The 25,071-nt window shown below is 35.1% G+C and overlaps 1 protein-coding gene and 1 long non-coding RNA gene across 2 annotated transcripts in view; one reads left to right on the top strand and one right to left on the bottom strand.

The window, feature by feature from the left end:
• LOC103884518 overlaps nucleotides 1–8,112 on the top strand; it is a 43,627-nt gene extending 35,515 nt beyond the window's left edge. Inside the window, exon 5 of the long non-coding RNA XR_002522129.2 lies at nucleotides 8,026–8,112. This is a non-coding gene — a long non-coding RNA (uncharacterized LOC103884518). The remainder of the gene's footprint in view (nucleotides 1–8,025) is intronic.
• Nucleotides 1–15,268, bottom strand: part of MTTP (microsomal triglyceride transfer protein) — a 48,139-nt gene extending 32,871 nt beyond the window's left edge. Inside the window, exons 1-4 of the mRNA XM_003899007.4 lie at nucleotides 14,875–15,268; nucleotides 8,037–8,224; nucleotides 6,614–6,757; nucleotides 738–845 (exon numbers count right to left, since the gene is read on the bottom strand). Coding sequence (XP_003899056.1) covers nucleotides 738–845; nucleotides 6,614–6,757; nucleotides 8,037–8,224; nucleotides 14,875–14,935 — 501 coding nt within the window. The 5' untranslated portion in view covers nucleotides 14,936–15,268. The remainder of the gene's footprint in view (nucleotides 1–737; nucleotides 846–6,613; nucleotides 6,758–8,036; nucleotides 8,225–14,874) is intronic.
• Nucleotides 15,269–25,071: the final 9,803 nt, after the last annotated feature.

Consider the following 25,071-nt stretch of genomic DNA (forward strand, 5'->3'; position numbering starts at 1 on the left):
GAAGGTCCACCTAACTTCTCTAGTTTCTTCTTTTGCAAAATGAACAGTGTTGGTACAGACGAGTGGTTCCCCACCTTGACAAGGCATCCAAATAATCCACAAAGACTGTTAAAATACAGATATTTGGCCAAGCGCGGTGGCTCATGCCTGTAATCCCAGCATTTTGGGAGGCCAAGGTGAGCAGATCATCTGAGGTCAGGAGTTCAAGACCAGCCTGGCCAACATGGTGAAACCCCGTCTCTACTAAAAATACAAGCTGGGCATGGTGGTGCATGCCTGTAATCCCAGCTGCTTGGGAAGTTGAGGCAGGAGAATCACTTGAACCTGGGAGGCAGAGGTTGCAGTGAGCTGAGATTGCGCCATTGCACTCCAGCGTGGGCCACAGAGTGAGACTCCATCTCAAAAAACAATCAAACAAACACACAAACAAAAAACAGATATTCAGTCCTCCCTGATCTACTGAATCAGAATCTCTGGGATGAACATAGGGAATCTATATTTGTAACAAGCCCCTTCATGGTACAGTGGTGCACAGTGACGTCTGGGAACCACTGGAATGATCCCCACGACGTTCCTTTAGTGTAAATAATTCTAATTCTCTAGGTAAACAAGACTTCACTACACAACTCACCTTTTCTGAGCATTATCTTAGTAGTAACTCTTCTACTTAAATTGTGTAAGTAGAAATCCTTACAAACTTATTGAGATGCTGAATCCTTAATAATATTTGTAAGTACCTCATTGGTGGTTCCAGAGCTTAACTGTGTCTGAAATAGGCTAGCCAGGCCTCTTTTGATATTTTCTATGGCCACTGGCTCATTTTGATATGAGTAGAACTCTTTGACCTGGTGGAGAGAGGGGAACAGAACACAAATGAAGCAAAAATGCATAATTTATCAGATTTAGTTAATAAGTGTCAGACAAAGTCAGATGCTTACCTGTATTAATCCTGGGAGAAAGAGATCTGACACTCCAAATCTGGAATTTCGTTTTTGTGAAAAGAAGCTATTTAAAATCTCTGAGACCATCAGAATGTGAAGTTTAGAGAGACTGATAGTGAAGGCTCTTGCATGATGGGCACAGCATTGGGCAAGAGCACTGATATAAGCTGGGAGCCTCATGAAAACAAGGGTGGCCCAAGGGAAGAGAAATGAACATTCTGTTTGAATATGTCAGCATGTTCTCTACCTGTAATGGTACTTGAAACAAAAAATAACTAAAGTTTAAAATAACAGCAAATAAAAAAGTCCTTGGCCGAAAATGGCAATCACTACCTTTGAGATTCCTGAGATGGCACAGCCTCTATGGGCTATCGCAAGGCCCCAGGCGTGGCCATAATACCCATGGTCAACATTTCACAGGGGCAATGTTCTTCACCTTCCAGAGTATTTATGTTGGTATTGGGTAAATGTATACCTATATATACACACATATATATATACACACACACAGAAGGCTGGGAAATTTGAGGTTGAGATTGCTACTGCTTCATAACCTGCCCCAGGCACTGCTTTGAGGTTCCCATCAGAAGACAGAGAAAGGAGGTTGAAATGAGGAGGGTGACTATGATTTGGCAGGAATAGTAAGCCACTTAGCTTTGTTTTATCATCTTTGATATCTATAGGCACAGAGATGATAACAGTGTCTTTTGCCATTTTGATAATTTAATGTTGAAGAAACAAGGATAAAAGTACAAAGCGAATTTAATGGAAAGCAGCTTGTTGGTTTTCATCCTGTAGACTTGATACACATCACACAATTTAGAAATAGAGGATAGATACGTGTTCCCTGTAAAAATTCCCAAGGTCCATGATAATTACAGTTGAGCATTTCTACCAGAAATATCCTGAATGCCTTCCTAGTACTCTTTAAAACCAACCACAGCTTCTAAAGTAAAACATAAAGCTCAATAACTATGCAATGAATCCAAATAATACCAAGTTCAGTAATTTAGCCTACATAAAGACTCTCTTGTGCCTTAGAAGAAGAGAATATTTTTCCTGAATTATCCAAACAAGTGTCTCAAATCTCTATTTTTACTTCCTACATATACTCTGCCTAGTGATGGATTTACTAGGTACTTTATCTGGCAATCAGTTTTAGTCATTAGACTGGACTAACCTATAAATGTTGGAATAGTGTTTGTCCAACTTAGAAAGAAACTGGAATAATGACCTCAGTGTCTGAAAATTCACAGTATCATATTCTCAAACAAATCACTGGCAATATCTCAGACCCAAGCCTGAGTTTCTGAAGTTCTATTTTGTAAACTGTATCTCCTTCCTTTAATAATCACAATGTAATTTCCTTTTCAAATATTTGGAAGTGTATCTCCAGATATCATGACTATTAGAAGTTCATAACTAGATTACCCCAAAATAGTCAGAAAGTGTTCACTCAGTGGCAATACATACATGTCTATATGGCCCATGTCTTTTTGGTATGAACCATAAACACTTTAGAAAGCAAGATCTCCTAAGTGGGAAAAACAAAAGCATTGTCACCACTGTGTCATTTTCCTTCCAGGCTACAAAATGTACCTGAACTATTTTTAAAGTTTTACCTAGAAGGTAAGGAAACCCAGTTCTTGGATTTAATCTTTGGACTATGCATAAGATTAAGTGCTTATCTGTTATTGACCCACTGCTATGGACCAAGTTTTGATCTTGACCTCTGGATCCCTTAGAAAATGGTGTTAGAGCCTTTTTTTCCCTCCTGGCAGGCTGAATGATAGCTATAAACTGTGAGACACAAAGAAAAAAGTTTTTTTCATCCTTTCTATTAGTTTTTATTGCTTCCCCAGAACTAGAAAAATGAACACATCTCTTTTTCTTTTATATGACTGCTACTTCTAGGGCCTAAATTCTTTTTCTTTAGTGCAGACTGATGAGATCCAAAGTGAAGATAGTACTGATATCCACACCAGCTAAATGTCAAAACTGTTAGAATTGAGCTGCCTTGTAATCATTTAAAACATAATAATATGAAGTCAGAATTTTGCAGTTCAAGCCACATGGCTGTCACAGCAATAATCTTAAATTTATTATTTCACAACAGGAACTGAGTAAGTTTTATTATACTCAGGCCATAAAGTTGATTACTTCATTCAGCATTGAAATTAGTTCTGAACATCCAACAGCACAGGGCTCTTATCTAAATTCACAGTACTCAGAGCTTCCAAAGAGCAGCAGCAGGTACGACCTGGTTACAAACGAAGTCTTTAATCCAAGGAAACCACACCTAGAGGGAGACTGGGTAAAATGGCTGGGAAGGCAGTGCAGTGCCTCTTCCAGCCAAATATGAGGGGCCAATTTCCTCTTGAAATAGGTAGTCATCATTCATATTGTTTTTTTCTTAGGAAGACGATGCCTTTCTCCACACCTTCCTTTATATATCTTTTAAAAATAAGAGGAGACTAAATTCCATTAAGTGGCCAAACAATCAAAATAATAAAAAGAATCCCAGCAAACAAAGATTAGTAATTTTATATTTGATATCTATCTAAGACAGAGCACGGCTAGGAAATGACACATTGGAGAACAAACATGTAAAGGAATATATAACAAATTTCAGAAGGACTTTCAAGGTGTCACATTTCTTGTGGCAGTTCAGTGTGTGTACAAGAGCCATGCTGATTTAGAGAGCAAATCAATGCCTGGAAACAATACAAAATAAAGGCCCAATTCAGCAGCCACGTAGTTAATTTAATCAACACAAAGCCAAAACCAGAAATGGAAATCTGGTAATTATCCAGTTAATTGGATTAGCCTTTCAGGCCAAAAAAACAATCCATAGTATAACTTGAGGCATCTTTCACTCATCAGCGTTAATCAACTTAATCAGATTACTGTCACGTTTCCAACTCGATGATTTGTAGACAAAACTAGAGTCATGCCCACTTATGTAGGGAAGATGAGTGAGCATAGAAAAAAGATGTGCAATGAATATGTATCTAAGTATTTTAATGGACTCTCTTTTAAAATGTAAACATGAGACCCTCATATGGGAAAGGGAGAGAGGGGGAGGTCTGGAAGGACAAAAGTTACATGCTGATGAGCATCCTTGAAATCACAGAAACTTCAGGGAGCACAACTTAATTTGAGCCTATGGTAGAAAATGCTCTCTAAGAAAGTAGCCCGTCTGCAGTTTACTCGGCCTGTCCATAATTTCTCTCATAGTAAACTGAAATGATAATTTAAGTAATGATCTTTCTGATACTGATATGGCCAAAACTTCCTGTTGGCTTCTTAGTCTTCATTGTTTTTTCCAACAAATACTTTATTATATATTTGAAAGATACGATGATGTACTTTAACCTGTGGTTACAGTAAATCATCGCAAATCATAGCTCCTCTAGAATTAGCCCACTGCGTTACTAAAATAATGATGTGGCAGTTCCATCCTAGCCTTTGAACAGTGAGGGTACTGAGTCCTTTCATGTGTGTAGCAGAAGACTTTGTACTCAGCTGCTACCAAAGGAGCTATAAAATGATTGGTTGTCATTAAGATCATAAATGCAAATAATATCTATGAACTCAAGTGTCTTGCCACATTGGAAGCTCAGAGAAGAAAATAACAATATTTCATGTTGTTAACAAAGTTGAGCCATAAGAAAATCAAATAAGTCAACTGATCTCATGATGTAAATAAGGAACACTGCAAGTCAACCAAAGAAGCAGGCATTTCTCCAAATACTTTCCAGCTGGAAAACAGTAGACATAAAAGTTTGAGCATAGACTCTATTTCAAATCCCAACTCCACCGCCTGCCAGTTGTATGACCATAGGCAAATTTCTTAACCTTTCTTAACTTTGGTTCCTCAACTATCACAAGAGGTTGATAAGGCAGCCCTTACTGCTCAGGGCCATTACAAGAATAAAAGAGACAATTCGTGTAATGCCTTTAGTCAGCACCTAGCACACAGTAAGTGCTTAGTTCGTCTTAGCTATTATAAAGTAAACAATAAGTAAAACCTTTATCAAAGTTCAATTCAGTTGAGCCCTATATAATCTTATTTGTTTATCCTTTATTTTAGAAGTATCTATATTCAGTCCCCCCTATGAGCAAGGTGCTGAATAGACAAAGATACAACTCTGCCCATGAGAAACTTACTCTGAATGTGGAGAGCCAAGACATAAAAAGAGAATGACAATACACTGTGATAAATGCTTTGATAGAAATAGGCCCAGAGGTTTGGAAAGATGTTGGAGAAAGCCTCATAAAAATATGCAGTGCAAGGCATGATTCTGGGTGCTTTGGGGAAGGAGGGAGTGGAAGGGCATGGATGTGAGGGGAGAGGCTGAAATACAAAGAGGAATTGGATTTTTTTCTATCCAAGATCCATAATCTAGCAATGAACACAAATGATCAAAAAGAAAGTGATAAGGGTCATGAGTGAGCTGCAAAGTGCTAAGAGTATTCTAAAGAGTGATGGTTATTTCCAGCTGGCTGGAAGGGTGTGAACTTTATGACAGAAATGGCATGTGAGCAGTCAGAAACATGGGAAGTATTTTGACAAGTGGAGAAGGAAGAGAAAGCATTCTTAAAGATAGTGATTCATACTTAGTTGTAGGAGAGGTGAAAATACAAGATTTCTTCTTGTGAGCTCCTTTTTAGAACTTCATACAAAAATGTGCATCATGATTAGCAATATACATATATGAAATGTCCAAAGTATTTGTTTTCAAATACTTTAGTTGAAAATAAATAAAGTATTACTTTATCAGTATATAAAGATCAGTTTATCTTTATTTTGAATTTAGAAAGTGAAATTTTAGAGATGTATGGAGTTATAAGTCTAATGTTCCCTTTCTGTTTTCCTGCTTTTGTTCCTAAAACTGAGCTCTCATCTTTAGACACATTTTTATGTATGTCAGCACACTATCTGTAATTTTCATAAACACACATATGTAATGCCTAATAATTACCTGATCACAATTGTTTCTCAATTCCAAATTTATTAAGACCATTTTAAGTGACTAGACTCAAGTCGTAAGTAATGCACACTTATAGAATTTTTAAAACAGAATTTCAAATAGATATTATAAAGTGTTCAATCATTATTTTAATATACAAAATGCTTTTCCATGTCATAGTTTTAAAATAATTTCTAAAGGCTTTAAAAAACTCTACTTTAGACTTGTCATACCCTTTTAAAAGCTTTAACCTTGTACTTTAGCCAAATATTGATAATCTCATAACAAATCAATATTACTAATCTAAGTTGGATCATTTCAGTCTCATAATTTGTCTTCTTTCCTGAATTTATCCAATGATGCTTTGATGACTTCCTTTGTTACATTATGCTTGTAATCTCTTATAATTTGATAAGAAAATTACCTTTTAATAATGCCTTTCATCAATAAATAAATACTTGATTCTACTATAAAGATTTTCAGAAAAATAGGAAACAAATTGGCTAGTAAATGTAAGGGAACTCGGGGCATTGATTTAGTTTAGAAACATTTAATTTACAACCTCAGTTCTTTAGTTCTTGAAGAAATTCCATTTACCATAAAAGTAGTTATAATGTGATTACCTCAAAATAGTATCTGCTGAAGGGAAGAAAAATATGAAGTTGGAGAAGAAGATGTGGAACCTAAACGCCCCTTTACCTTTCCATGGATTAGATGAAGGAGCATAGGTCTTTGCAGAGCTTCCAAGTTTTCCTTTCCCATGATTTTAAGTGGACTTTTTCCTTTGAAGATGCTTTTCTCTCCTCTCTGCTGATTCACATTTTCAACATTTACATCCTTCATCTGGAGTAACAGAAAGAAACCTGTTTAAAAAAAACTTCCTATGTCTGTCTTCATCAGAGTCTCTCTGCAAATAAAATGGTAAAGAAACAGACAGAGTTGGCCACAATTTCTTCTGTCATTTTCAGTTCATGATTTACAGGACCTTGCCACTCACTTTAAAAGAATGGAGAAGGTATTTAAAAACTAGGTTTTTTAATAAGGTAAAAATAGCAATACTTAAAGAACTCTGTGACTTTAGGCTTAAAATAACTATGACTTGAATATGATTCTTTCCTATCGTTGCCCCTTTTCGTTTGTTTTGTGTGGTTTCTGTCTGCCTGATCACTTCACTTTCTTTACCACTTGTTGGAAAGGACCCCCGTCCCCTTCTACCTCATCTGTGTAAATAACAATAAAGCTGAATTACTGAATAAGGAGGAATATAATGTTTTCTGGAGAATAGTTTACTGTTGTATTGAGAAATGGCTCGGAGAGATGGATGATGATGCTTTGATCCAACTTGGAAAACACAACAGCAATTAGAGACATCCAAAGAAGCAAATATCACTTGTAAATGGATTGCTATGACACCTCATTATAAAGGACACCAGCAACTACTTGTTCCAAATACTTTGTCCTGTGTGCCTGTTTCACACCAAGATGCAGAATAATAACTGACTTTACTCAAGGAATCTATTATCTTTAGGTTCTTGAGAAGCAAATAAGGGAATCACCATATATTACCATTGGAAAAGTCCCCAGAGACCATCTAATTTGGCCTCCCTCTTCAACACATAAATCTAAACCATTTTAACTGACCAAACACTGTTATTTGGGGGAGTACTTGGTTCCTTCCTCAGGAAGAACACAGACTGGGTTTACTCTCTCTTCAGTAATTCTACCTGTTGTATCAAGGAATGCAGGAACCTCCTAACTGATCTCCTCTTGAGTTAGTGGTCTAAATCATTTTCCATACAAAATGGATTATTGACCCTTCTCTCCGAGAACATTTTGAAAAGACTCTAGTATAATGTCCCTATTAACATGATCTATAGAATTGAACACCATACTCTGGTTGTTTACCAGTATATACCTTCTGTTGTCTGTTTCAACAATTTGGAAAGATCAGTTCACTTTTCATCAGCAAAACCTTTAAATATGTAGAATTGCTTATTTTAGTGATAGATAACAAACTAAATGGATGTATAACCAAGAACCCAAAACAAGTGCTGTCAAATGGTAGACTTCTCAAAAACTTCTGACATCTAATCTTTGCATTTATCTGGTAGAAAATGCCCACCGTGATTTGGATCAGTTGGTCATCATCACCATCAGGATTCCTCCACAATAAGGCCACATCCACGTTGGAGGAAATGCGGTAGCCCACGCTGTCTTGCAGTTTTCCTTTGCCCCGATCAAGAAGAACTTCAGTGGAGTACGTGAGCTTGTACAGCCGGTCATTATTTAATGAGAGACCAGTTGTGTGACCTGCATAAAGATAATGACACAAATCAAGTTTTCATTGTAAGGGAACATGCTGTCTCACCATCAGTGCATCTCTCTACCACAGTGGGGCTCAGGAAGCTTGGTAAATATTCGCTGATTGAAACATGGTTCTACTTCGTCTGCTGAAATGTTTGACTTGTAAAATATAGATAAACAAACAAAAAACAAACAAAGAAGTTCCCATTTCAGAGAACTTTAGTTTGTATTCCTAATCAATTATCAGCTAGTGCCATGGTTGAACTATAGATATTTTGTTGTTTTGTTTAAATGCCATTGTATTTCTCTTCATTATATGAATATGATTTCAAGCAGATGACCCACCAATAATTGGTTTATAAATGTAATATGAGCCATTTGTAATTAACATATTATTTAAATGCAAGCAGATCAATTCCAAAGTAATTTTAGCGGTTAGAAGGAAGTTCTTTAATTTGGATATTTTTGATATTTAAGAAACATCTCTTCAGTGCAATTTACTCTATTAATGTAATTAGCAAACTTTTAGTACAAAGGTACATTTCAGGGCTGTACATATGTAACTTTAAATTAGCTGTGCCCAAATAAAATAATGTCTTACTATATGAAATCTTAGTACAGGCTTAAACTTGGCATGGCTTAATTTAAAAAGATCAAATAGTATACAAATCTGTACTGTGATCCAAGAAAACTGATATGTGAATGCGTTCACACAGTATCCAATTCAGTTTACCTAACCAAAAGAAATGCCAAGGAGCAAGTCTTTTCCCAGAGATGACTTAAAATGAATGGTCACATAAAGTTTTTTTCTTCTGTGTATTTTCTATCTATGGTTCTCAGGAGATAGTTAAAAAAGACTTCAGTTTACCTTATTCCTCAATGCTAAAGGGGTTTCATTGCCCGGTTTACTATAATAGGAAACCATAATCTTTTTTTCTCTCAGGAAATATACATATGGGGAGAGGTACAGGAAAGGGGTTTGGGGTGACTAGACCAAAGCAAAGCAGTCGAGAAAGGTGATAGCAAAAACTACTTTGCAATGCCAAAAAATTAAGAAAACCTCTGAAAAGGACTTACCCACCTACACAGTGACAATCTGTTCACTGTCTCCTCTATCTATGACAGCACATACTTGCCCAGAGGAAATAGTGGTCAAAAATCCATCATCTGCATGTTATATGTATTAACTTATTTAATCCTCACAAAAATCTAATGAGGTAGGCACTATTATTAGTCTCATTTTATAGATGAAGAGACTGAGGGGACACAGAAACAATATAATTTACCTAAGGTCACTCATCATAGAGATGATTTTTTTTTTCTTTTTTTTTTTTGAGACAGAGTCTTGCTCTGTCAGCCAGGTTGGAGCACAGTGGCATGATTTCGGTTCACTGCAGCCTCCATCTACCGGGCTCAAGCAATTCTCCTGCCTCAGCCTAGCCTCCTGGGTAGCTGGGATTACAAGTTACAAGGCATATGCCACCACACCCAGCTAATTTTTGTATTTTTAGTAGAGATAGGGTTTCACAATGTTAGCCAGGCTGGTCTCAAACTCCTGACCTCAGGTAATCCACCCATCTCGGCCTCCCAAAGTGCTGGGATTATAGATGCACGTCTGGCTGGAGACATGATTTTAATCCAGGCTGTCTGTCTGTAAAGATTATGCTCTTACCTATACTATATATCTCTAAAACTTTAGGTTGCATTATTTTCCATTCCTAGGTAGTGAGCTAGAAATTTATTCATTCATTCAACTAGAATATAGTGAGTACCTGTTGAACAGTAAGTACTTTTTAAGGCTCTGGGACTACACCAGTTAACAAGCAGAGAAAGGCAGAGAAAGTTTCTTCTTGTTTTCTTTACTTTTTTTTTTTTTTTTTTTTTTTCCGAGACAGGGTCTCACTCTGTCACCCAGGCTGGAGTAGAGTTGTGTGATCTCGGCTCACTGCAACCTTCATCTCCAGGCTCAAGTGATCCTCCCATCTCAGTCTTCTGAGTAGTTGGGACCACAGACTCATGCCACTAAGTCCAGTTAATTTTTATATTTTGTAGAGATAGGGTTTTGCCTTGTTGACCAGGCTGGTCTTGAACTTCTGAGCTCAAGCAATCCGCCCACTTCACCCTCCCAAAGTGCTAGGATTACAGGTGTGAGCCATCGCACCCAGTCAGGAGACAAAGTTTCTACCCTCATGCAGTTTACATTTAAATGCGATGGAGAAGGGCAATTAAAAAGAATGAGTACATAAGCAAGTTATATAGTATGTTAGAAGTGCTCATGAAGAAAACTGAAGCAGGAAAGGGAATGGAGGTGCTGAGAGAAAAACCTCTGTGGAAAGGTGACATTTTGGACAAAGGTTTTTGGTGAGCCACATGGATATCTGTGGGAAGGGTACCCCCCTCCCCCAACTCCTATCCTTTCTACCCCTTCCCCTCACAGAGGAAACAGCAAGTGCAAAGGCCCCGAGGAGGGCTCCTGCAGGTGTAGTGAAGGAAGAGCAAAGAGCAGGGAGACCAAAGAGGCTGGAAATTAGTAAGTAAAAGACACAGTGAAGGAGATGAGGTCAAGGAGGTACCTATGGGTGGCAGGAAGATTTGGGGAGTTTGAGTGAGGTGGGACGCTGTCATAGAGTTTTGGGTAGTGAAATTACATAATCTGTCAAACCTTCAAAGAAAAGGGACAAGGATTTTCATAGGAATCAAGAGAGCCAGGAGAAGGAAGTATGAAAGGATCTAAATGTGTATACACAAAACCAAGCTGTGTCCAAGCACCAAGTCCGGCAGAAACTGAGGTGTGAGATACAGAAGGCAAAGAGAGTCAGGAAAAACCTTGAAGGGAATGAAGGCTGGGATTCCCTCTTATCTCTATCTCTTCTGCATTTTAACTGGGGACTCTATAGCAGGTTCAAATACTGGCTTTCTGGTTAGGAAAAATATTTTGGTCAGGAGGCCTTCTTTTTATGACACCTATCAAATTCCACATAGGGCATAAAGGAAATACATGTTGTCTTATCTAATCCTCAGAGCAATTCTTAAAAGTAAGCATTGTGTGACAGCAGATAGAAGCTGACTGCAAGTTCAACCCAATATAGCAAATATAATGCAGATTTGAAGTCTAAATTTACCGAAATCCAAGTTTTGTGGATTATATTAAGATGTCTTCTGGTTAAAATAACTATGAAATATTTGTAGGAAGGTAACCTTTCTTAAATTCCAAAGCTTTCCAAACTATTATGTTATTCACTTTTTTTCTTACCTCACTTTACTGGCCATATAATAAATCAATTTTTGACTATGACTTGGAAAAGATAAAGCACAGGAAAGAATGGGCCTTTTATTCCTCCAAACTGTTTCTTACCTCTTTCAACAGGAGAAAAGCCTAAAATGGTTCAAATAATTTGGGCTGTGCTAGAGTGTTATCCCTCTTATACTTTCCTTTTTGATCAGTATTTCTCTGTTTACTTTTTGCAGAGTTCTGGCAACATTGGGCATTGGGGCATGTCCAATTTATATTGTTGACTTAATTCCTTTTGTAGGATATTGCTCTTCAGAGTATGTATAATAATATTTTTGATAACTGTTGTTAGATAAAACCAAAACAGAAATTAGTATTAGACAAAAAGTCAGAACCTCTTTAATTTGCCCTTCAAGTGCATTTAGAATTTTTAAGTGACTTAAAAGCAACAAAACTGTTAGTTTTGAATCTTCAAGAAATATTTTTTACATACTCCTCTGTCAGATTTATATGAGTACAATAACTGATAATTGGCTTAGTCAAGAAGATAAAGCAAACATAAGTTAATGGTGAGGTTTGAAGAGATGTACAATGATGATAAGGGTGATAGGTAATGGCATTTATGAACCCAACAGAAAACTAAAGGGTCAGAAGTTAAGGAGAATGAAGGGTAAGAACAAAAAAGAACTGGAAGATGATTAATAAAAATTGACTAAAAAGTAAGGGTGGGGTGAGGGATTGAGAGAAAGACTGGAAATGAAGGAAGTATACAGGTTTAAAGGTGATGAAATTAAATAGGTAAAAATACTTTATAAGGAAAACCCAGAGAATGCACTGAAAATAGTCCAATCATTACAAAGTATAACTAAGAAAAAGTAGGGAAAACTTAAGTCTTTGGAAAGTTCACACAGCAAATCATATAGATGTGCTCTTGTATCCTAATCCTAACACCCTCTTCAGATTCCAATCTGCCATTCAATTTCCTTCCTTCCTTCCTTCCTTCCTTCCTTCCTTCCTTCCTTCCTTCCTTCCTTCCTTCCTTCCTTCCTTCCTTCCTTCCTTTCCTTTCTCTCTCTCTCTCTCTTTTTTTTTTTTTTGGTTGAAACAGAGTTTCGCTCTTGTTGCCCAGGCTGGAGTGCAATGGCGTGATCTCGACTCACTGCAACCTCCACCTCCCAGGTTCAAGTGATCCTCCTGCCTCAGCCTCCTGAGTAGCTGGGATTACAGGCATGCACTACTATGCCTGGCTAATTTTGTATGTTTAGTAGAGACAGAGTTTCTCCATGTTGGTCAGGCTGGTCTCGAACTCCCAACCTCAGGTGATCCACCCACCTTGGCCTCCCAAAGTGCTGGGATTACAGGCATGAGCCGCCACACTCAGCCTCAATTTTCTTTAGATTCTAACCTTCCCTCAACATCCACCCAGATCTGAGGATTTACTAAAGTTGCATTGGTAATTTAGAGATGAGTTTTGAGACAATGAGGCATGGGATCCTGAAATTTTAAATGGACTGATTTTAAGGTAAACTCTTCACGAGTTGTTTGCTAACTAATGTCAGTTGTTAAAAGGGCAAAGAATCTATAATTAAATCATGGTACCATAATGCAAAAAGTTATTCCATCTAGGTAAAGAAGCTCTCAAGTCACGCACTTCTAATTTATGAAATCAGCATAAGCAACGTACCATGATGCTAATGAAGTTTAAGCTCTCTTGCCCAGGATCCTTCCAAAGACTGCAGAAGAGGACCCTAGCAATGTATCCACATGCCATCTCTTTTTGAGCAACCTTTGCAATAGTAAGATATTTTTGTAATCTTTTCTCAAAAGTGGCCCCTAAATTATATGTTTCAAGCTTTAAAAATCTAGATTTACTACTAAGCTTGTACACAATAAACTGTAGCTACAGCTACCTATAATATTCTAAACCACATTTTCTCATTTATGCTGTTTCCCAATAGTCATTGTCTAGTGTATGTGTACATTTAAATCTTTTGTAAGTACATTTGAAAACATGAGGTCACCCAATTAACTAGTTTATAAAATGGGAAAAGAAGAGAAGTTCATGATAAGTACCATGTCTCAATTATTTTTCTCAAAATACTTATGGTATTAGGTTTGATACTATGGTATTATAAATCACACATATTTTGACTACTCAACAGTTTATTTGGCAGACAAAATAGTAAGTTCTCTATATAACAACTCTCAGTCAGATACAATTTACAAATCTTTTTCTCATTAAAAAATTTCTTTTGTCCAAGTAAGAACTGTATGTTTAAATAGTAAACATTTAGAAATTGGTGAAAATATTTTCTTTAGTTCAAGAACCTACAGTGTGATTTGCTTAGGTGAATTGGTTTAAATTTAGCCCTCTATTGCTCCAATAATGAAGATTAGGTTTTTTTCCTCATGTGGAAATTTTCTAAACAAAAGTCCTGAGGCAAACTTTACTTTAATACCAAAAGCTACATTTATCCGTAACAGGTTTTAGAAGTTTGTAAGTGAATTGTTTTCTATCAATTACTTAGAGTACATGGTTTTAAAATTGGTCCCTATAATGCTAAGCTGTTTGATCAATTGGTTTTAACAGTGTGTCTTCTTAAGAAACGAAAGCGTATTCATTGTACATAATGCAGCATTTGGAAATCCAATGTTTATAATCTAGCTGATTTGAAACAAGATTCTGTATTAATACATTTCGCAACAGTTTTATGAAACCATTGCTCATAAAATGTTTTATCTCTTGCCTTTTCAATGGTATTAATGCATACGTATTTTTAAAATTAATTTCATCTTAAAATATAAACTGTAAGCAGCAACATTATTTTTCCAAAGATAATGTCTTATTTCTTAAATCTGTATCAGGAAATTTAATTTTCTTTAATTCACTATGAATTCTATCATTTTTGAATTATAACAGAATTAAATACATGCTGTGCCATTTCATTCATAATTCTTTGGCAAATCAAATGCCTTTTTCATTGGGTCTAATTCTTCTTGAGGTCACATTGCTAAGCAACTAGAAGAAAATTTAAGAACTGGGTTTTAAAAAAAATCTTCATTTACAATTCAAATGAAGGAGCTGCATTCAGTGTGACCAACAGCAGCAGGTAACAATAGCGGGTATCTTTTTTCCTTCTTTTAAAAACAGACCATGAATGAGGAATTAAAGCAAGAACACACTGGTCTGAGGAACTGAACCTAAGAGAAATCTCTGTTTTCTTAATGTTTGTAGGGATTTGAATTTGGTTTTCGTTTCAATTCAACCATGCTTTCACAAACATTCCAAAGTTACATGGTTTTGAAGATACTTTAGTTAGAAACTCTTTCACTATTCACTCATACAAACACACACACACGCACTTATCCGCCTCCCACCCCAAAGATTGAAATTAAAGTTTAGCAAAAGGCAACACAAACTTACCTTTAACAGAAGCTGAATATGAGGAAATGAAGCAGAGAAAAAGCACAGCAAGGAGAATCATATTGACCAGCGACCCTCAACTGCATCCAGTGCCCAGCTAGGAGTCACTGAGAAGTAGGCTTTTTCAATGGCAGCCAGTGAGGGAGTGACCCTCTTCAGAACCCGCAACAATCATGTTTATCTTTGGGGAAAGGTCAGACTCCAAACTCCAAAACCACGACCTAAGTTCACTGAAGGGCTCACTATTAATGATTAAACGTAGGTGGGCTGCAGTTTTCAGTCCCTCACTCTTTTTAATTTTTTTTACCCAATGAGGAAACTTTAAATGTTTTCACTTTTGAGAGCTAAACTAAACCAGTATACCATCCTATAAATGCATAGACACTGAGGGACATTCCAAGAAAAAAACTGGTGTTGATACTTTCTGCTTAATATATAACCATCACTATGCCTGTTATAGTAACTGCCTATATTCACATTACAATACTATGTGGGAGGGTAGTAAGGATTCTCAAACTCAGCTAAACCTAACCAAATTTTAATATTTCTTATATGGACATCTTTGAATTTTTATACTATTTGTATGCTATTATAAAAAATTCACACTGAATTTAAGGATTTATATTTAAACTGTCAAGTCATACCACCACCAATCACTTCAAAATAATGTTAAAGTAGATAGAACTTTCATGAAACACAGATGATCATCCTTATGTGTGAAACTGTATGAGGTTTGAGCAAATCAGCATTGTCTGTCGTTAGCACACTAGCAAGCCAATTGAATATTTCATAGTAGACCTCTATTTGTGTCTGTGACAAGACACATTTGTCTGAGTCTCCAAACTGGTTGGATGCAGTCCTGTCCTTTTGAATCCCATTTCTAGGAAGAGATTAAGAGGGGGAATTCCAGCTCTTAGTTCTTTTGCTACAGACTATTAATTAGAAAACTTCTGTAGAATTAAAGTAAATACCCTAGTATGGCTGAGGCCATACTAACTGAATCAATCCTTGTCCCTGGAAACTCCCATGAGAGAGACCTGCTATGAACAAAACCTACTAAAATGAGGTGGCTTAGGCAGTATGTGGGAATGTTTTGGCAAAGTAGGGAAAAATGTGCTAGTGAAGGGCTATCTGAATGTATTTTAAAATATTTATGGCCATATTTTCATATAAAATGAATTCTTGAGTCTACCCTGGTCACTCTCAAAACCCTTTTCTCAAATCCTAACCTTGAGATTAAATCTTCCAGACAATCCAGGTAAAAGATAGTAGACTTGATAGGGACACAATGAAATTTAAAATTTTAAAATCTACGAAGTTAAGCATATTTCCTCTTGAATAATATCTTTATATAAAGATTGAAATATGAAAATTGTTCTTCTATTGATAATAGAATTTCATCTGCTATCACAATTTTGTATAAAAAATATAGCTATAGTAGCAAGCAAAAATAAATTGTTTGGTTGGAAATATCACCTTCAAGTTATAAATACAAAGTTTTCCTGGAGTTAAACAGAAAAGTAGCTTTGTTAAAGAAATGTAAGTTTTTATGAATAATAGGGATTACGAATATAAGGTAATGTGAAAGTGCTTTACTTTCCATTTGAATAGATTTCTACTGTTTGCCACAATTTCTGTAATACATACATAGGGATATAAACCCATTATAATCACTTGAACTTTATTTACATATTTATTTAAATTAAAAGCTAGTTTGTATCGTATTTGATTGTATGAAAACTGTCCTTACATATTTTCATTTGAGGCTCACAGTTGCAAGACCTTTAATGTTTGTGGTTAGACTATGTGGTGCATGATACGTGTCCTTCGGGTAAAGTACTATTCGTTGTCAAGTGTTTTCCAGAGTCCAACCAATAAAAGATATATCACTATTGCCTAACAAACTAAATTCTGTTTCATTTGAGCATTTGATTTCCACTAGAAAGCTCCTATGAGTCACTGTTTTAAGTAGTCATTTCAACATAAGATGTTCAAATAAGGCTGCTTCTGCTGGTTATAAATAACATCATCTTATAAAATATAAACTTACAACATTTTCTTTTTATAAGGACAATTTAGAAAAGACTTCTTGAGATTGTTTCATTACAGATGAAATAAGAATGCCAAAGCCTTTCCAAATTCAGTGAACTCTGTGTATCGAAGAAGTATTCTCTTCTGTTACTCTGTTGATCAAGCACAGCAAACACTGTGCAAGTATTTGAGCACTACCTCCTAAAACTCACCAGCTATTTTACATAACATGTGAAGCAGGGCAGAAGCAAAGCACAATAAGAAAAAAAACAAGAGCTGCCATCTATGGAACAATTACATACATTGTTAATCACCTTACATTTTTATAGGAATCCTTACAACAGTCATTTGGCATATTAGATAAATGCATCTCAGATTAATTTACTGAAGTGATTTTAGGACTATAGAAAAATAAACCTTGAAACCTAGACTCAAGTATTCCTCTTTGCTTAAAAAACATTACAGGTGGGAAGTGAGAAAAAAATTGATTTACAGATGACATGCAATTATTAATTGGGACTGTCTTAATAATAAGTCATCACAATTTTGTATGAAAACTAACAGAGCCCTTGATTTTTGTGAATTTGTGGTTAGACATTCAGGCTGAACATACAGGGGTAAAAGTTGATCTATGATAGTTAAATTAAAATCAAATGATACATTTTTAAACAATGCTATTGCAATGAAATTCCTTTGGTAGTACATGACACTGTGAAATATTTGCTATACTTCCATTTACATTGATAAATAAGGAGACTATGAAATAAAGATGGATGATTAATTCCAAAGTACAGTTGTGTTTCTGTTGAGTGTCAGAGGTTGTCAGGAGTTAACGTATTTTCTTAGATTAGAAGACAAATGAACTTCACCCCACTAAAGGTTGAAAGGAAATGTATTACCCTACCAGATATAGAAAGTCAGGATGTGTGAAAGGTATGTGGAGAAAAAAAAAGTCTGTTTACAACATTGAAACACTTTGTTCTTAGAAAGAAGCATGACATTAATGAAAAAAAAAATTTAGAAGGACACTTTAAGTTATTCCTACATGGTCATAACAGTTTAAATCTAAAAGTATTTTCAAATCAATGAGAGAGTTAGCATTTTGAAAGAATCTTGAAAAAAATTCTTAGGTTAAAAATATTCTTAATGTGATGACTTTTTTTTATTCCAAGGCAAAATTATATAGGAATACATACATTATTTTGAAAGGTATTGTTTAAAGAATTCTCTATAAGAAAATAAAGATTCATTGAATTCCTTATCAAAAGCAAAACTGGTTTGAAACACTGGGAATCTAAGAATCTAAAAAGAACATTCATTTTTCCAAAATAGAGTCATTAACCAAATTTTATGCCCCCATACATATATACACGCATATAAATTTGACAACCAAAAAAAGCCTTTGTATCATATCAGTTACCATAAAAGGATTCTAAATTATCTTTGACCACACAAAACTGAATTGCTAGCATTTAAAGGAGAGAATTGATGGAAACTCTTTTAGTAGACTACTGTAAATACAATAAGATTTTAATTTTGATCAGAATAAATGTATTGGACATTCAAAAAAAAGAAATTTCAAAACCTAAATTAAATTATATCCTAGCATAAATGCAATTTTCCTTTTAAAGTATATGCAATGCAACAATTACATTTATGAAATAATTCTTAATATATAGGTATAAAAATATGAATTTATTTGAAGTGGAACCAGAAGTCAATTATTTTAAATAATTACCCAAATAAGAAAATAAAAAATGTTAAAGAGAGATCAAGAGATATAGAGGATAGAGTGAGTGGGGCAAAGGCAATATTTGGGGAATATATTGAAGAATTTCCAAGAACTATTGAAAGGCACTGTATCAGTTCTCCATGGCTACCATAACAAATTACCACAAAATTTAGTGGTTTAAAACGCAAATTTATTGTCTTATACTCTTGGAAGTCAGAAGTCTAACACTGGGGTCACTGGGATAAAATGAAAGTATTGGCAGTTGTATCCCTCTCTGGAGGCTTTAGGGGAGTATTTGTTTCCTTACCTTTTCTAGCTTCTAGAAGCTACCTGCATTCCTTGACTCATGGTCTCTTCCTCCATTTACAAAACCAGCATGAGTAAGCTGAATCGTTTTTACTTCATGTCACTCTGACCATCTCTTCTGTCTCCCTCTTCCATTTTATGAATCCTTGTGATTATACTGGGCCTGCCTAAATAATCCAGGATAATCTTTTTACCCTGAGGTCTGCGGATTGGGAACTTTAATTTCATCTACAACCTTAACTTAGAATCACAGGTTCTGGAGATTAAGACATTTAACATCTTTGGGGTGCCATTTTCTGCCTATCACAGACACCAATCCACAGATTCATGAGGCTCAATAAATCTTAAGCAGGATAATTTTTAAAACACACAGACACACAAGTAGACACATCATAATTAAACTGCAGAATATCAAAGAGAGAGAGAAGATATTTAAAGGAACCAGATAGAGAGGATAGATTATTTTCAAGGAGAAAGAGAAGCAGACAACTACTAAATTATTAACAGTATCAATGAAAACTAGGAGACATTAGAATGTTGTCTTCAATGTGCTGAGAGAAAATAATTGTGAATTTAGTATTCTATATATATTCTGTAAATATGTCTTTTGAGTATAAACTTGAAATAGAGATTTTCCAGAGAAATTAAAACTGAAAATTTACAACTAAAGGACCCCTCCAAATGATATCTTTAAAAATCTGCTTCAATTAGAAAAAAAATTGACCCCAGATAAAATCTGAGATGCAAGAAGGGATGAAGAGCAAAGAACGTACGGTGGAGAAACACACTAGCTCTTAATAATAGTGTCTTGTGGGGTTGAGCATAAAATGCACAAAAATAACATTAAAAATGTTACCACAAAGACCTTTGTGGTATAGTGAAAATTTGGATACCATAATGTTTAAGTACAAAAATTAGTTCAATAAATTATGGTGTATCAATTCAGCAGAATTCCACTAAGCCATTTTAAAATAATACTATATAAGCATGTATTTTGTATAATATGGTATATGTAAATATGCAAATATGTAAATATAGTATATTTACCATATCTTAGTAAGTAAACAGTCTGTTAAACAGCAGATGTAGATATGGTTTGAGATTTCTTGTTTAAACAATATACCTACATGTTAGCACAGAAAAGGATTAGAACAATATTCACTGAACACCTTAATAATTACTATCTCTGAAAGATGGAATATAGTTTGTTTTTGCATTTTTTTTTTGCCGTTATATTTTCTCACATACTATAATGTATATGTTACTTTAAAATATGTTTTGTTTATAACAGTTTAGATTTACAGAAAAATTGCTAAAATAATACAAAGATTTCCCATACAGCCTGCACAGTTATTTCTACTGTTAATATCTTAGTGTAGTTGATTTATTATTAATAAACCAATATTAATATATTATTAACTAAAATTCATACTTTATTAGATTACCTTTGTTTTTACCTAATTCTTTTTTTCTGTTCCATCCAGGGTACATCACATTTAGTTCTCATGTATCTTTAGGCTCCTCTTGGCTGTAATAGCTCTGAGGAGAACTGGGCAGATATTTTGTAAGATACTCCTCTAGTGAATTTTTGTGATATTTTTCTCATGATTTGACTGAAGTTGTAAGTACGGAGGAGGAAGACCACAGAGGTAAAGTGCCGTTTTCTTGATACCACATTACATCAGAGGTACATAATATCAACATGATTTATCTCTATTTACATTGACTTTGATCATCTGGCTGAGCAGTGTTGTCAGATTTCTCCATTGTAAAGTTAATTTGTTTTTTCTCCCTTTTTTTCATACTGAGCTCTTTGGAAGGAAGTGCTATGTACATCCCACACTTATGGGGTTGGGAGCTATGTTCCTCCTCCTTGAGGGTGGAGTAGCTACATAAATTATTTGAATTCCTCCGCATGGGAAATTTGTCTTTAATTTCCCATTGATTTATTTAATCACTATATCAATAAGGACTTGTGGATATTTAATTTATATTGTAGGTTATAGTCAAATCCTTCTCTGTTGCTACAATTGTTCTATCTTTAGCCACTGGGAGTTCCTTCAGTTGGCCCCGTGTTCCTTTGACATGCCCATAAATGTGTTTTGTTTGGATTCTGATTCTGGTTTTGGTTTTTAGCATCTCCTTATTATCTGGCACTGCAAGATGCTCCCAGCTCATCTTGTACATTTTTACTCCAATCTTAGAATCAGTCACTTCTCCAAGAATCCCTGGTTTCCTTTATTGAAGAACTGTACTAGAAACCAAGATCTGGACACCAAGATTGGCTCATTTTTACAGCATCAAGTCTTTCAATCTATGAATACATATCTCTCCATTTATTTAGATCTTTGACTTTTTCATCGGTTTCGCAACTTCTTCATGTAGATTCTGTTCAAATTTTGTTAGATTTATACCTATTTCATTTTGGAGGGGTTGTTGCTTTTTAATTTCAAGTTCCAGTTCTGCCCTGCTGCTGTATAGGAAGGCAATTGACTTCTGCATGTTAACCTTATATCACAAGGCCTTACTATAAATGTTTATTAGTTTAGTGAGGGTCTTTTTTGGTACATTTTTGGGGATTTTCTAGATAGATATTCGTGTCATCTATAAATGGTTTTATTTCTTCCTTTTATTTGATTTTTAAATCTTATTGTACTGGTTAGAACTTCCAGTATAATGGTGAATATATGGGTGTGCTTTGTATATTTCTTATTTTCTGAGTTCTGTTATTCATCCTCAAATATTCATTTTTGAATCATTTTCATGTTGTTCTTCAATATTTTCTATCATTTAAAATTTCCTGTTTTGAAATACTGCATTACAGTTTTCATCCACTTTTTTTTTTTTTTGGCTTCATATTCTTTTTTCTATTATAGCAACTTTAAATGAAATTCGACCACGATCCTTTTCTGTGGTGCATTTTTAGGCTAATTAAGTTATGCTGTATTTTTAAGAGGGAGGATTGGGTAGAATAGCTTTTCCAGTTTCATGGCTCTAGAGGTTCCTTTTCTAGCATTTCATAAAATGATACACATGTGTCTTTATATTTTCTGAGATCTGTCTCCTCTCTATTCTCCACTTTTATCTGCATCTGCTTTTTTCTTGGCCGCATTGTCGCTGTTTTGTTCAATTTGGATTCAACTTTCAGCAGTTTCTCCTTAGTGTTGGGCTACGTTCAAGAATGGAGATCCAGTTTGTTGGTTTTGAGACTTCACAGGCCTCACGTCCCTCCAGCAGCTTCAGACCCTCCTGCTCATTCCTTCACACTTAGCTGAGCTTAGAGTCAGATGAACAACCTGCCAGTTTTGCCGCCAACCTCACATTGGTTTCCTCTGTTTTTTAGTGATTATTTGTTTGGCAGTTTTGGGGCCTTCCCATTCTGAGGGTCTTCAGATGATCTGTTGTTTTCCCACCACTCTCTCCTACACAGTTGCCGATATTAAGTTGGGTTTGCTCCTTCCTGTTCACATTGTGAGGTTTGTAGGGATTCCTTTTCACCTAGTTATGTTATAGCAATCTTCTGGGATTGTTATTTTCTACCCTAGATGCTTCACCTGTTTTTATGAGGAGATTCAGGAGGTTCACAGACTACACTGCCTCTCTAATCATCTTCCCAGAGTCTTCAATATTCATGTACTACTTGGGAGGATATGAGTAATATGTATGTATATGTAAATGTACAAATACATTTTAAACTTTTTTTCTGTATTTTTGGAGTCGGTCGAAATGCAGGTTGAAATGATTATAGATGAGTGGTCGATTCTTCCTTTTAGCTACCTTTCAAGTCATGTTTAAAAATGGGTTTCTTTTTGGCTTTCCTAGACTGAAATTAAAGTACTCTCAAGTGTTATTCTACTTCCACATCTCCTCACTCACAACTTGCTGAAGAGTATCCTAAGACTTAAAATCAGAATTAAGCTTAAAATAATGAAATTTGTAATGATTGCCCAATATTTTGAAATCAAAGTTATGGAGGGGTTCATAATCATAGTTATTACTGTATTTTTATATTCTAAAGTTCCAGTTCTATCTGTGGCTCCTTCTTATTCTACCAACTAGGGTCCAATTTAACAAACTGGTTATCAATTGTCTGAATATGGCCCACAGACATATTTTATTTAGTCTGCTCAGTATTTTAAAACAAACTAAATAGCTGCCAACACTTTAAAACCAGATTTCATATTTATGGCTGTTCTTAAAAAACTGATGCCATTAGGCTCATATTCTGGTATCATTAGGCTTATATTCTCTCTTGGAACTTGCACCCTGATTAAAGAGGAAATGCACTCTCAGTTTTGTAATACTTTGCTTCCAGACGCTTCTCTCATTTGCTACCTTCCAGTCCCCGTAGATAGTATGCATTTGTAACCCACGGAGTAGTATCTCTTTGAGTTCAACCTCTTATATTGGCTTAAACTACAAGTATGTGCTCATTCTTTTTAAAATCTGTTTCTACTCAGATGTCCTGCAGACTCCCCAGAATCTACATATTTTAAAACAAAACTATTTTTTCAAAACCTGTTTTTCTTCCAGTATTCCCTAAATGACCTCGGTAATGTTACTGCATTGCTACAGTTGTCCAAGTCAGAGAAGCCCTTAGGGTTTTTATCTCCTCCTTCTTCCTCATTCTATCCACAGCTTTTCAGTCATGTGCAAAACTATGACACGCTTCTTTGCTTTCACTGTTCCCAAATCTTAAACTTCTTTACTGTTCTGACACCTGTACAACTCCTACTTACTTTCCAAGATGAAACAAAATTATTTAATCTCCAAAACTATGTTTTGCCTCAAGGAGCATTTAGTTGCTTCTTTCAAAGTACAAGCATCTCAAGTACATGTTGTATTTATTTACTGCTGGCTCCCCTATTAGATTAAGGATTCCTTAAGGACATCCTTAAGGATGACAGTCATTTCTGTATCACCAGTACTAACACAAAAAGTATAGAACTCGATACATGTGTCAAATAAATAAACACATAAATTTTACAAATCAATGAAAATATTGTTTCATATGATTTCACCTTCTTAAACTTTCCATGTTTCAATTTTTTGTTAAATTGACTTTTTTGCTGGTGCTTTTTTGGTGCTTACTTTGGATTAATACTTGAATCATTTTAAATTTTGCACCAAGTGACTACAAAGTTAAATGTCCATGTCAAAAGAAAATTTATTGACTTCATTATTAGAATATGAAGTGTTTTTGTTTTTGTTTTTTTGTGTGTTTTTTTGCTTTAAAACTTTGCTTAAAATATCTAAGGATGCCAGGTATTAACTCTGAAAAAAATGTATAATTATTTATAAAACAGATCCCATAGAAGCAACTGAACAGCTGTGGAAAGATTTGGCACATTACTTTGCCAGCCTGAATTTAATGACCTACATGTGAAGGGCTACATATCCAATTACTAATCCTCCCTCAGCTACTCTTTGCCCTGATATGGAGGCAGCTGAAAAAAGATGCCCTACTAACAGATCCGAAGTGGATCCAGACTTTTTTGCTAGTGCTTAGTTAACAAAGATCTTTTAGGTTTGAGATGAGGAAGAAACAGAAGAGGGACTCACAACAGTGTTATAGCTGACATAGTGTTTCAAGTAAAATTTAAGGGCTTATGGCAAGACTGTAGTTTTGTAACTAAAGTCAAAGAAATTTTGGCTCTTTTAGAGAACCTCAAATTCTGGATTTAATTTTCTATTCATTGAAGCCTTTAAACATGTTCAAATACCTTCAAGCATCAAGGATAATTTACTTCAAAATTATTTCTATATGAGAAGCCAGTCTTCTATTCAAAGATGCAAACCTCATTCTTATCTTCAAATTCTGCAATAATCACCTATTAGAAGTAGAGGGAAAAAAACTAAATAGAAAACGACAATCTATGGGATTGTGTTTCATTTCTCTCTCAGTTGACATGGTCTATATATAGCAAAAAGATTATATAAGGTCAAGTATTATAAACAATGAAATGTCATCTGATGTTCTGCAAAACAGCATAGGAAAAATAGCTCAAGGAATGAATAAAGAGTAAAGTTATGGCTGTTTTACTTCAGCCATAAAAAAGCCTTACAGATTCTAAATTTAAATGCATTTTATTGTGAATCTGACTCACTTTTCGAATTTAATTTTCTAC

The sequence above is a fragment of the Papio anubis genome, chromosome 3, assembly GCF_008728515.1.
Source record: "Papio anubis isolate 15944 chromosome 3, Panubis1.0, whole genome shotgun sequence".
NCBI lineage: Eukaryota > Metazoa > Chordata > Mammalia > Primates > Cercopithecidae > Papio > Papio anubis.